General features: G+C 37.9%; 1 protein-coding gene across 1 annotated transcript in view; it reads left to right on the top strand.

Annotated features, from left to right (window-relative positions):
- The window catches only part of LOC113227048, a 110,479-nt gene extending 99,215 nt beyond the window's left edge, over nt 1–11,264 (top strand). The window contains exons 3-8 of the mRNA XM_026459919.1: nt 1,439–1,650; nt 4,473–4,608; nt 8,820–8,953; nt 9,495–9,731; nt 10,316–10,487; nt 10,928–11,264. Coding sequence (XP_026315704.1) covers nt 1,439–1,650; nt 4,473–4,608; nt 8,820–8,953; nt 9,495–9,731; nt 10,316–10,487; nt 10,928–11,052 — 1,016 coding nt within the window. The 3' untranslated portion in view covers nt 11,053–11,264. The remainder of the gene's footprint in view (nt 1–1,438; nt 1,651–4,472; nt 4,609–8,819; nt 8,954–9,494; nt 9,732–10,315; nt 10,488–10,927) is intronic.
- Nucleotides 11,265–12,521: the final 1,257 nt, after the last annotated feature.

The following is a 12,521-nucleotide window of genomic DNA, read 5'->3' as shown; positions in this document are numbered from 1 at the left end:
CTCTGCACTACATAGAAGTGTGCTAGAAGAAAGTTATAATTATAAGACATTTTTTTTATAATATCAAGTGACGGGCCGAACAAGTGTTGCGCATGATGGTTAGCTACACGCCTGTTCATAACAATTGCAGTGCCAAATCGCAAAGTTCTGAGGGGCACTGCCACTGTGCCTATCACCGTGAGACAAAAGTTGACAGTCCCACGTACCTGCAATTTCACTAAATGATACGAACAAATGATAATAAGGTAACTTTTAACAAGAATGACAGAAAATCTCAAGCACTTATCCGGAGCCGATTTCATTAGACAAAATACCGACTAAGCACCCCTTCATTTTCATTACAATGCAGTTTCCAGACAAATCACTAAAACTATCTCTGTTCCACTTTGCATTCCATTTGAATTGTAAAATTAAAGTAATTTCTAGGTGCACAAAACTTTTCGGTGCATTATGACTTTCACATTTTCACCCATTATTTGAAATTAAATTCGAGACTTAATCCTATAAAAACATATTATAAACATATATACCGCACTTGGTCTTCATTACATATTTCTGCACTAGGGTTGTCGCTAGACCGACACACAACACTTATGATTTCCGGCGGCGGCGACTTGTTGGGCGATACTTGATGTCCCTTACTTTTGCTGGTGACTGGATTCCACGACGATAAAAGCTAAAAACCGTCTTCTCAGTTGAAATTAGCTGCCTCCGTGGCCGAACGGTTACCATGACGGACTGCCACGCAGAGGTCCCAGGTTCAATTTCCGGGCCGGGAGAAATATTTATGTGGCCTACATTTGTTAATTATTAATTTGTGGTTATCTATGTGTGTGTCCATAGCCACCGCGACACAGGGTTTCCCTAGTGCGGGACTATGTTAAGTGTGTGCGTTATTATTATTATTATTATTAATTACGATGATTTTTAATTTCAACAGCTTCACGTTCAATTCTACTGTAGTAGCGACATTCTGTAGAAAAGATTTCAGGATTATGAAGCTCGATCCAGTGGTTTGGCCCTGATGTATACCAGACCAGCAAATGTACACTGTTATATTACAAATGTCGAAGTCGCAATAAATTATGTGAAACAATTATAACGTGAGCACAGTTAATCTGTGACACGTCCTTTAGATGCATGGTGTCGCTAATGATTTTGGTACTGTAGCGTCCTAGGGGAACATGGTATGTCTGACACGCAGGTGTGTTCATCCAGCATTATCAAAGATTTTAAAATTGTTAAAAATTTGTATTTTTTTTACCAAAATAGCAAGCGACGCCGTGTGTATCTAGGACGGGTTAATAGCCTAGTAGCCGTCACATCGTACATGAAACCAAATAGCGAGGCCTAGGAGAGGACACTCGACCTCGGCATTCGAGTCGATCACGTTCTTATAGTTTTAAGAATTTAATAGTTATTGTTTTCTTACTTCTAGGAAGCGGTCAAGCAACTGACGTGGACGTACGACTAACAGGCCCAAGTTGGGTGGCTCGAGGCGGCTCAGCCACATTGACATGTGTACACCAGGTGCCTCCTCAGTTGCTTTACAAAGTGGAATTCCTGCGATCCGGGGCCAAGTTGCTGCAATATGTCCGGGAAAGAGTCCCGCCTTACACCAACTATACCTTCGCTGGAGGACGCCTTAATGTAAGATTCGTCATCAACCCATTTATATGTCCCACTGCTGGGCACGGGTCTCCTTTCAGACGAGGGTTTAGGCCATAGTCCGCCACGCCTGACCTAATGCGGGTTGGGGACTGCACACGTTTTCCGAGGGTTGGGAACCTTCTTCAACATGCAGGTTTCATCACGATGTTTCCCTTCACCCAAAAGCTCATGATAAATTTCAAATAAAATTTCACACATAAATTCCGAGAAACTCAGAGGTGCGAGTCCGGATTCGAGCCCACGACCCTCTGCTTGTGAGGCAGTAGGTGATTTACTGCCTCTCAAGCATGACGCGTCAAGCCATTAAGCTACCACGGCTGTTTCAATCTTTATCATTTAAATGTAAGATTGAATTTGTTTGGTTACGATTTTTTTTATATTCGAATCCTCAGCCCGGTGGTAATGTATACATAAGACTAAGTTATAATTCTTGTGAATATTTCTGGATTCTTACAAAAGGGTAATTTTCAGGTGACTTTTCCTAATTTCGGTAGCAATTTTAGATATTTAAATATTCTGGAATGTTATCATGAACTATTACTTAATATTCGAATGTAGTATTCAGAAATATTAGGGGTTAAAGTATGAAATTGCCGTTCTATTGCAATAGGTTCTTTGAATTTTAGAATCTTCATGGTTTGAGGTTTTCGAATGAAACTTTTTTCAAATGGTTTCTGTGATTTTTTTTTTTTAAATTTGAAACATTTGAATATCGACTTTCAATTGTTTTTGTTATTCAATTTAGACAAGAAAGATGGATACTGCGAAAATTCGAGTGATTTTTGAATACGAGTTCCGACGCGGAACTAACGCGGCAGAAACAGCCCGCAATATCAATGCTGCGTTTGGAGAGGGGTCTACTAATGAACGCACCGTGCGATTTTGGTTTAAACGCTTTCGTAATGGAAATTTCGACTTAAAGAACGAGTCACGAGGAAGACCGCCCACACAGGTGAATAACGATGAATTAAGAGAGATAGTGGAAGCCGATCCTAGTCAAACTACCCAGGAATTAGCGGCATGGTTTAACGTTACCTTACCCACAATATTGACTCACTTGCGTCAAATCAATAGAATAAAAAAATACGAAAAATGGGTGCCTCATGATTTGACTGATCTGCAGAAAGAAACGCGTGTTGAAACTTGTGTTGCCTTGTTGAACCGGTACAGAAATGAAGGAATATTGGATTAAAACAAAACTAGCTGTAAAACAGCCCCGACTCATGAATCGATCTTCACCATTATTGCTCCACGACAACGCGAGACCTCACACAGCACGAGAAACCATTTTGACCCTTCAGGAACTGCAGTTAGAAACCATTCGTCATCCTCCGTATTCACCAGACCTTGCTCCAACGGACTACCATTTTTTTCGTGATTTGGACAATTATCTACGTGACAAGAAGTTTTCTTCCCAGGAGGCAGTACAAAATGCTTTCACACAGTTTGTGCAGTCTAGATCGTCGGAGTTCTATCGCAAAGGCATTAATAACCTTCCCATTAGATGGCAGCAATGTATAGATAATAATGGCAACTATTTTGATTAAATAAATTTGTTAAAAATTTAAAACATAAACAATTTAGATTTTCAGTACAAATCGGCAATTTCATACTTTAACCCCTATTATTATATAATATTTCAAGATTCAAGTACTTAAATATTTAAATAATAAAAATTGCCACCAAAATTAGGTAGAGAAAACTAACCTGAAAATTACTCAATAAATCCCCTTGGAAAACGTGCGAAGTTTACAACCCGCATTGGGTTAGCCAGCTTGCCTAAGAGAAGACCCGCACCCACAAGTGGGACGTATAAATGAGTTGATGACATACAATACTAGAATATTGGATGCTGTAGATAAGTGGTAATTTGGTTCAGTACAATAGAAGTACGCAAAAAATAATCAAACAGACAAGTGATTTCAATTTTAGTAGTAGCTAGAAGACATCAGCCAGACGTCAGAATGGCTGGCCACTTTATTTTTTTAATAAAGGTACTAAATAGTAGAATATAGGTAGTAAATAATGAGCACAGTTTGATTTGTATATCTCGTTTGGCCTCCTATACCTCCAGCCATCCTGATGGACACATAAAAGAACACGCTAAATTAATTTTTCTTTCGCAAGTTTATTATATTACCTATTAGCAAAGTACAGTTTTGCCCCGTAGAGTTGCAATTTGAACAAGCTCTTGATTGTTTGCTAAATATGATTAAGTTTGTCGGTATAGTCTGTGTTTATTTTTCAGTAGCTCGTTTTAATGCAGCTTGGTTAGTAGTATTAAATTTATCATCAGCTCGCTGAAATTCATTGTTTTTTAGAACCATTATTATGTCCCTTAATTAATAATGCAGTTCCAATATTATTAACACAGCTCAGTCGTTATTTATAATGACCGGGCACATCAAATTCAATATATACAATACAGGTTGTCCCACAGCTATGCGGCACGGAGGGACAGTACTTTAAATATTGTAGATAGTATATTTTGCTTCATGAAGACGTTATTTTATTTTTGAAAGTAAGTAATATTGTATTCAAAGACTTACTGGGAATCGAAACGACTAAATGTGAAAATAGAAACACTGTAACAATTAATTCATTTTAAATAACATAGCATCGTATATGAAGGAACGCCTTTCATCTATACAATTTATATACAACATGAATAAATTTGATAGTGCCAACGTATTTACTATTAATCTTGTATAAGAAAGACGCATATTTTTTGAAATTGTTAAATATCTGAACAAATTACCGTTTATGTAAGAAAGATAAAAATAAAATACTTTTTGTGACAGATGTCCCTAGCGACGGAGAACTCCATCACAATAGAGCACCTGGACCCGTCCGCGTCGGGGCTATACTGGTGCGAGGTGTCTTTAGAGACTCCCATATTTACCGCTGCTTCTCCGCCGCATCAACTGACTGTCGTATGTAAGTAAAGTTTTAAAGATTATAAGAGCGTTTTTAATTTATTTTCGAAAAAGTTCTATAAAATTATATAATAGGAAAATGGCCGCCTGATGTATGCTTGTTTGTCCCTTTACGCAATCTCTCTATCGCGCCTGATCAGGAGCGTACAGGATTGCGCGCGGAAAAGCCTGCACGCGCACCGGGTTTAAATTTTTTAAGCTAACGTTCTTTCGCGCGCGATTGCCCGTGTTCGTTTTTGTTACAACGGAAAGAGCGTCCGTGTAAAGACTAATCGCGCGGGATAGACTACGTGAAACTGGCGCGTGTTGGGATGTGCTATTGCGCGCGCGACTGGTGAGCGCTATCGCGCTATCTTTTCCGTTTTTTTTTCAAAAACTTTACACGCACGCTCAATCGCGCACGATTGCTGTACCACGCGCGATAGAGTATCTGTGTAAAGCCAGCTATTGTGTTGCAGTTGCAAGAGCTAGAATTTTAGCCAGATCATTACATTCTGTCCTCCTTATCATAATTAACGTAATCGACATTTTTAGCGAAATTGAGTGATTAACATATCTGGGATCGCCGAAACAAGATCTACAACCCTCTCTAATCGGCTTTTTAATATCGAATTTGTTTCATCTGGCCAATCGTTATGTACGGCAGCGAAGCATGGGCCATCGAAGAAGAAACCAAACGGCGTCTCGATGCATTCGAGATGTGATGTTACCGCCGTATGCTTCGTAGCAACTGGATGCAGAAAGTCAAGAACGAGATAGTACTCCTGCGCATTAACACCTCACGCTAGAAGCGCAAAATCGCATCTCGGTCACGTGTCTCGACACGATGGATACCGACTGATTCAACTTATAATAATGTGAAAGGCTGAAGGCAAGAGACACGCTGGAAGACGTAAAAAGTCATGGTTATGCAACATAAGGGAGTGGAGCGGAGTCACGAGCGCAGAACAACTGTTTCGCTTTGCCTTGGACAGAGACTTTTGAGAGAGAGAGAAATTTGTCATACATGGCACTTTAAGAAAAATAATTTAGTTTCAGTGTTAGTGTTAAGCAAAATCAAGGTAATTGAACAGCATTTTTAGGTGCCAATATCTCAAAAATCACCGAAATGCAAATGCGTTACTTATAATAAGAAGGGCAATATTAATGAGTGACTTTTTTTATTAAAAAAAAATGCTTATTTGACCTCCAACTCACCTGATAATAATTCTTTATTGGATATTAAAAATTATAATACCTAGTGAATACAGAACAGTAATAGAAGGAACAAATCACAAACGGCACAAGTTAACAGCGGACCCCGCACTAAGCTCAAAGCTTGTATCGCGGGACCCAATATAATAGATAATGGAACGACGATGGGTATGCACACCTATTAACTATTCATTATCAGCTTGAAAAGGCCCATGTTATACCGTTCAGGGAACAAGTCTGCAAGCAGGGAATTCCACTTCGTAGCCGTTTGCCGTGTATGATTTCGAACGAGTTCTTAAGCTTTCGTGATTGCTATACATTGCAAAATGAAATAATTGTTTTGGATCAAAATCGCTTATGTATATAATTTTTTATTTTTAAACAAATCAACGTTTCGAACCCTTTACAGGTCCCATAGTCACTACTCACTGTAAAGTCACCTGTAAAGGTTTGAAACGTTGATTTGTTTGAAAAACAAATATACGCAAATTGAATCCAAAAACACAGTTTCATTTTCAATGTGATTTATGGTTACTAATAGGATCCCTGAGCGACTAAATTCAAGATCCATTGCCAAAGTGTAAAAGTATATTTAACTGCCTCCATGACCGGACAGTTACCATACCGGACTGCCACGCAGAGGTCTCAGGTTCGATTTCCGGGCCGGGAGAAATATTTATATGGCCTTCATTTATTTCTCTCGTGAGTTTGGGTGTAATATGTGGTTGTCTGTGTGTGTCCATGGCACCCGCGACACAGGGTTTCCCTAGTGCGGGGCTATGTTAAGTGTGTGCGTTATTATTATTATTATTATTGTAACTTGTAATGTCTAGTTTGAAATTCTACCATATGTTTTATCCAGTTGCTTACCTGTGATTTCGCTGGTATTTACGGTTTATCCTCTCATTCCGGTGTTTCGACAGAGTGTCGGATGAGGCAAATACAGTTAATCCTCTTTTAATTGCATTAAAGAACGCGCTCTGCACGGCAAGTATGGCACGTTCTAATTCAATTTTCATTCTTATTTATTATAAACATTCTCTTCATATTATTTATTTAATCATGGAAACCAACGGATTCAAACACTTCATAAAAACAGGAATAGAAACATACAGCCAATTACAGGTTTCCACCTATCGTTTCTAACAAATAAAACACGAGTATTTAACAAAACGAACTATAAACGGTATGACTGTTAACAACATGCACGTAGGCGCTGCTCAAACGTGTCTCGCGTCGGATACAACCAACAACTAGAAGCGAGTATTCTGTTTCTATACAATTAATATGAAATTTACACTGTTAACAGTCGCCGTTTGCAGCAGTTACCGGTTACTTGTATCAACATAATGCACACGTTTGCGCGGCGCCTCACACAAGGATAACAACCCAATACCTGCGTCAACAGTTCACGCTTTAACACATTACCATTACAATTAAACCAGATCATAATTGCTCAGCACACTATCCAAACTCTTGTTAGCTCTACGAAGAAAACTGCTTCGTCTATAATTTAGTCTTCGCTAAGGGAATAGTGAAGGCCGCTTCCCACGGCCCGATTTTCGACAGATCGCGCCGCGAGGGTTCGCGCCGACGACGTGCCGTGGGAAGAGGGCTCGCCCGTTTTGCCTTGATGAAATGGGCTGAGGGAAGCCGTCTTAACATAGCGTATAGTGTCTCATAGAACGTGTAGATACATTAAACGAATTATCACTATATCTTGGGGTGATCAACATTGTCGTTTTTGATGTTTAGAATGTATATTTATATATATAGGTACATATTTTAGTAGCAATAGAGCTCCTTGTAAAAGAGTTCATCCACGGAAGTACTGCCACCTTACTTATTTCTGCCGCCAAGCAGTAGTGTGAGCATTATTGCGTTCCAGTTTCGAAGGGTGCTGGTGAAATTACAGGCACGTGATACTTGTCAACTTATGTCTCAGGGTGTCGGGTGCAGTGGCAGTGCTCCTCAGATCTTTGCAAATTAAAGTTCTGAGTGGCACTGCAACTTTTATATTGCCGCGGAAAGGAATGGAAGAAACTTTTTGTAACCACGGCACAATGAACTTGTTGTGAATTTTGTAACGTACAAACTAAATATGAAAAAACCTGGTCGCGCGATTCCGTCCGTCTGACGTTAAGAATATCCACTGCAGTCTGCACTCGAGCAACAAGCCAACAAGTTTTTAGGCATATTCGATAAGAATGGCAAATAAAATCGTTTCGCACACTGAAATTAAGAATAACAAAAGGAAGAAGATTATGTGTCTAACATATTTTCTTAAAATAGTCTTGCTGATATTATTATTACTCAACTCAGCTTAAAAGTAATAGACACTTTAAAAAAATGTCACACATAACTTGTGACAAAATTTCCACAATTGATTTTTACAAAAAAAAATTATAACATTTATTTTACCTAAAATATGAACAAAAAGTCGCGAGATAATATTATACATAAATTACACTTTTATGCTGTTGGTTGTAGATAAATTACACTTTTAAATTACAAACACTGTATGCTTACCTTTAAGTTAATTATTACACTCTTACGGATCCATGGAATTTACATAAAATAGATTAGATTTTATTTAATTTTATTAGATAAGATTTTTCAAAACAAAATATAGACGTTCAATACCACAATAAAAACAATATGGCCAACATGCAATGAAGTTAGACGAATATCGCTAGGTTATGCCAATAAAAGAATTACAAAAATACTTTTCGAGATGTGAGGGTGGTCCAATTTAGTAGCTGGTCCAATATCCGATATTTTCCCATACTCGTATTATGAAATTACTTACTTTTACGCATTGGAGTCTCCTTTTAATTAAAATCTCTGTTCTAACAGTATCGCAGCACTATTAAAATATTGGGCTACTTTTTGTTTAAAATACATTAAACATTGTCTGGTATTTTCCAAAATGGCAAATATATTTTTACTTTATGCGATAATTTTGGAATGCTTCTAAACCTTTGAATGTAAATAATGTTTTCTGATGTTTTCAAATAGATTCACAAAAACATCCGCCGATCATAACGTTCGGCAAGCCCGATGTTGTGGTGGGAGGCTTGCTTAGAGCAAATTGCACGAGTGCCCCAGCAGCGCCTGCGCCGAGGCTCACCTGGTACATTGATAATATTAAGGTAAGTCTGTGTTCACCTGGTAAAAACGTACGAGTGGATATCTCCATAGAAACTTATTTAGCATTAATACCAGAGCGCAGAGCACGAGCGGTGTTACCACATGATGACTACGAGTACGTCCCATACTTCAGTGCCGCAAGAACTTATTCTATATACTAATTGCGAAAATAGACTGTTTAGTCCGGAACATTCTGTTTAGACCCACGCTATGCTTTAATTAACAAGAAACAAGACTATCTCTGAGATATTTTAGTAGATAGAGCTTGTGTTATTTCTGCTGCCAAGCAGCAATATGAGATTATTGCGTTCCAGTTTTGAAGTGTAGGGTGCTGGTGACATTACAGACACATGAGGCTTATCAACTTAAGTTTCAGGGTGACAAGCGTAGTGACAGTGCCCCTCAGATCTTTGCGATTAAAGCTCTGAGCGGCACTGTAACTGTTATTGATAGGAATGTCGCTTACCACCTGGCGCTCGACTTGGTCGCCCCGTCATTTGATATCAAAAAAAGACTTTGTATTTATATCAGATAACGTTTCAGGTTCCCGAAGAATCGATAAAATATTTCTCCTACCGAGTGTCAAGTTTAACTCGCACGAAAGGCGGAGGCGGATACCGTCACAGGAAACATCAGCACCGGTATATTGCACCAGAATTTAACTACACGGCCAAATACTGGGCTTTGGTCAGTGAGACGACTACGTTACCGCCACAGACGAACACAAGCAAACATCACAAGTGCACTTTAAAAGATGGGCAGAGCGAAGAAATGGCCAAGGTGGGTTGGGCACTGGGAGATCGAATGTTACATAAATATTTATATTGTTTTGAACCCTGATTATCTTTTTCCAACACGAATAAAAAAGATATTAATTAAAAGGAATTCTCGTGAATAAAATGTATACTTAAATAATGTAAGTAATAATAAATAATAATAATAACGCACACACTCAACATAGCCCCGCACTAGGGAAACCCTGTGTCGCGGGTGCCATGGACACACACATAGACAACTACAAATTACACTCAAACTCACGAGAGAAATAAATGTACACCATATATGCAAATATATATGTACACCATATATGCAAATATATATGTACACCATATATGCAATATATGCACCATAAGTACAAATATTTCTCCCGGCCCGGGAATCGAACCTGGGACCTCAGCGTGGCAGTCCGGCATGGTAACCGTTCGGCCACGGAGGCAGTTAAGTATTCTTGTATTAACAAGGACCATTCAACATGCGTACATTTTTTTATATTTTATTTAAATAACGTAAATAACAACAAGATTTTTCCCACGAATTAGATTTTTTTTACAAAATGAACCAACACATATGCATTCCTCATATAGATTCAAGAAAAACCGAGACCTCTTCCAATTACACCAATCTCCCTGTGGGTGTCGATAGCGGAGCTAAGAACTCCTGCGCACGGTCGTCTGCAGCTCACTTGCACCGCCACGATACCTGACGATGTGGGACCTGGAGAGAAATATGCTGACGTTAAGAAGCAAACTGTTACTGGTAAGATGTTTTGTGTTTTTGTAAACAAATCTACAATACGATTCTTTTTGATTGGTAGAGGGCGTACCCCCTCGCTCCAGCTTACGTTGGAGGGCCAAGCTTTTGACAGCAAAGATAAACATAGTTCCCTGTTAAACGTATTTCACAATTTTAACTATTTTTCAACGTGCAGCTGCGTACCATTCGATATTATATACCGACATAATATGATCGCGCGGCGGGTAAGCCGACAATTCATCACGTCACGCAATATAATTGAAAACAATTCGAAACTACAATTTTGTAAGGCAATTTATATCTGGAACCATTCTTTGTGGAATAAACGGTAGGCCCGGAAATTTCCAACTTCATTCAACAAAGTTTACACTTGCAAATGCGAGAACGCATTGGAATTTTAAACTAATGTAAGTACGGTTCTAATTGCAACACTTTGTCCCCAGTGGCAGTGAATGAGCTGAGTGTGAAAAGGCCCCATCTGGAGACAAGTCACTCGAACCCAATGGCATCTCGTCTTCAAAATTACCTACTTTGGCTCTTGTTTCAACTTTCCATTCAATTTAATTGAATATCGAAGTTTCGCACCCTCGCTTTCGTCTTCGACCATGATTTATGTGCCACGCTTATTATCACCAACACTTAGCAAATATTTCTACGATATCGATATCGAGTTGTTCTCGCGACTTGTCATTTTGCGGCCCAAAAAAGTGTTTAACGATGCAAATTCTGTTTCTTTTATAGAAATATCATTATGGTTGTACTTAGTTTTTTTATTGGAAGGTAATAAACGTCAATAAATATGTGAATGCGTGTTATAGAGGGTTATTTGTAAAATACGAAGAACCTCGCATATGCTTATGTTTCTAACATCTTAAACAACAACTTTTGTTCTATGACTTTTAATAAAGTAGTTATAATCTCAGTACAAAGTAGTAAAAAAACCGACCTCAAAAGTTCGTGGAATTACATCTATTTGCTATTGAAATCGGTTACCGATAAGTGCGTGAAATCGTATTCATCCCCTAGTGTGTCACCTTTAGAGAGGAAATATTTTCTTCAAATTTAAATGGGACTACTATTGAGGTACCCTCTTTCCAACAAAAAACAATCACCAAAATCGGTTTACAAATGCCTGAGTTATCGCGTAACATCATACAAAAAAACATACAGTCGAATTGAAAACCTTCTCCTTTTTTGAAGTCGGTTAAAAATTAAACTATGTTGTACTATATGACACTTTTTAGTCACACTTTTTAGTTTTTAGTCACAGTTTAGTTTAGTACTTTGTCCGTATTCTTAGCAACGCCTCTCGCGTGCTGTCATTCGTAAAAATAATTTTGTTACTGGGTGCTTTCTTTTCCTACCGCACAGGGTTAACTACTAAGTAATCTGTGACAGAGTCATCACCATCTAGATCTATTTAAATATTGTTATTTTCTACGAAAGTAAAATCTGATAAATAATTAAAAGCCACACAAATTGTTGATTACGATGTTAGTAATATGGTCTTGCGAGGTTGTAATATTTTACAAATAACCCTGTATATGCGACATATTAATGGAAATGATCTAATCCGTTTTGTAACGCAAAATAACAATAATGAGATACCATTACACAATTCACTACTTCAAGCAACCTTCGAATACAATAAAATAATTACGTAAATCTTACAGTATACCTTTTTGTACGTATTTTAATATTTTTATATTCGCCTCACTTTCAAGGTAAATGGTTGTCCTATGTATATTTTTCATTACAACAATTTTCCTATTTCTAACACAACACGATTTATCTTTAAAAACTATCTATTAAAAACAAACAGCTTAGAATTTTTTTATTGTGTTTTGTAATTAAATTTTAAACCGTAATAGATGTTAGATCATTGTTCTTTAATGATTATTTATAAGAGGGTGTTATTATACAAAACTTTCTACTTTGTAAGACCTCTCGTTTCTTCTTGAGCTTCAAAAGTCAATTATACGACTTTAAATCTCATCTGTAACTTTTCCGACAGGGTTTCATCAATTTATTAAAGTT

Source organism: Hyposmocoma kahamanoa, unplaced genomic scaffold (genome assembly GCF_003589595.1).
Source record: "Hyposmocoma kahamanoa isolate Upper Pololo Valley unplaced genomic scaffold, ASM358959v1 202, whole genome shotgun sequence".
NCBI classification, from domain to species: Eukaryota; Metazoa; Arthropoda; class Insecta; order Lepidoptera; family Cosmopterigidae; genus Hyposmocoma; species Hyposmocoma kahamanoa.
Note: the sequence above shows the minus strand (reverse complement) of the source record. Positions and strands in the feature narration are given on the sequence as shown.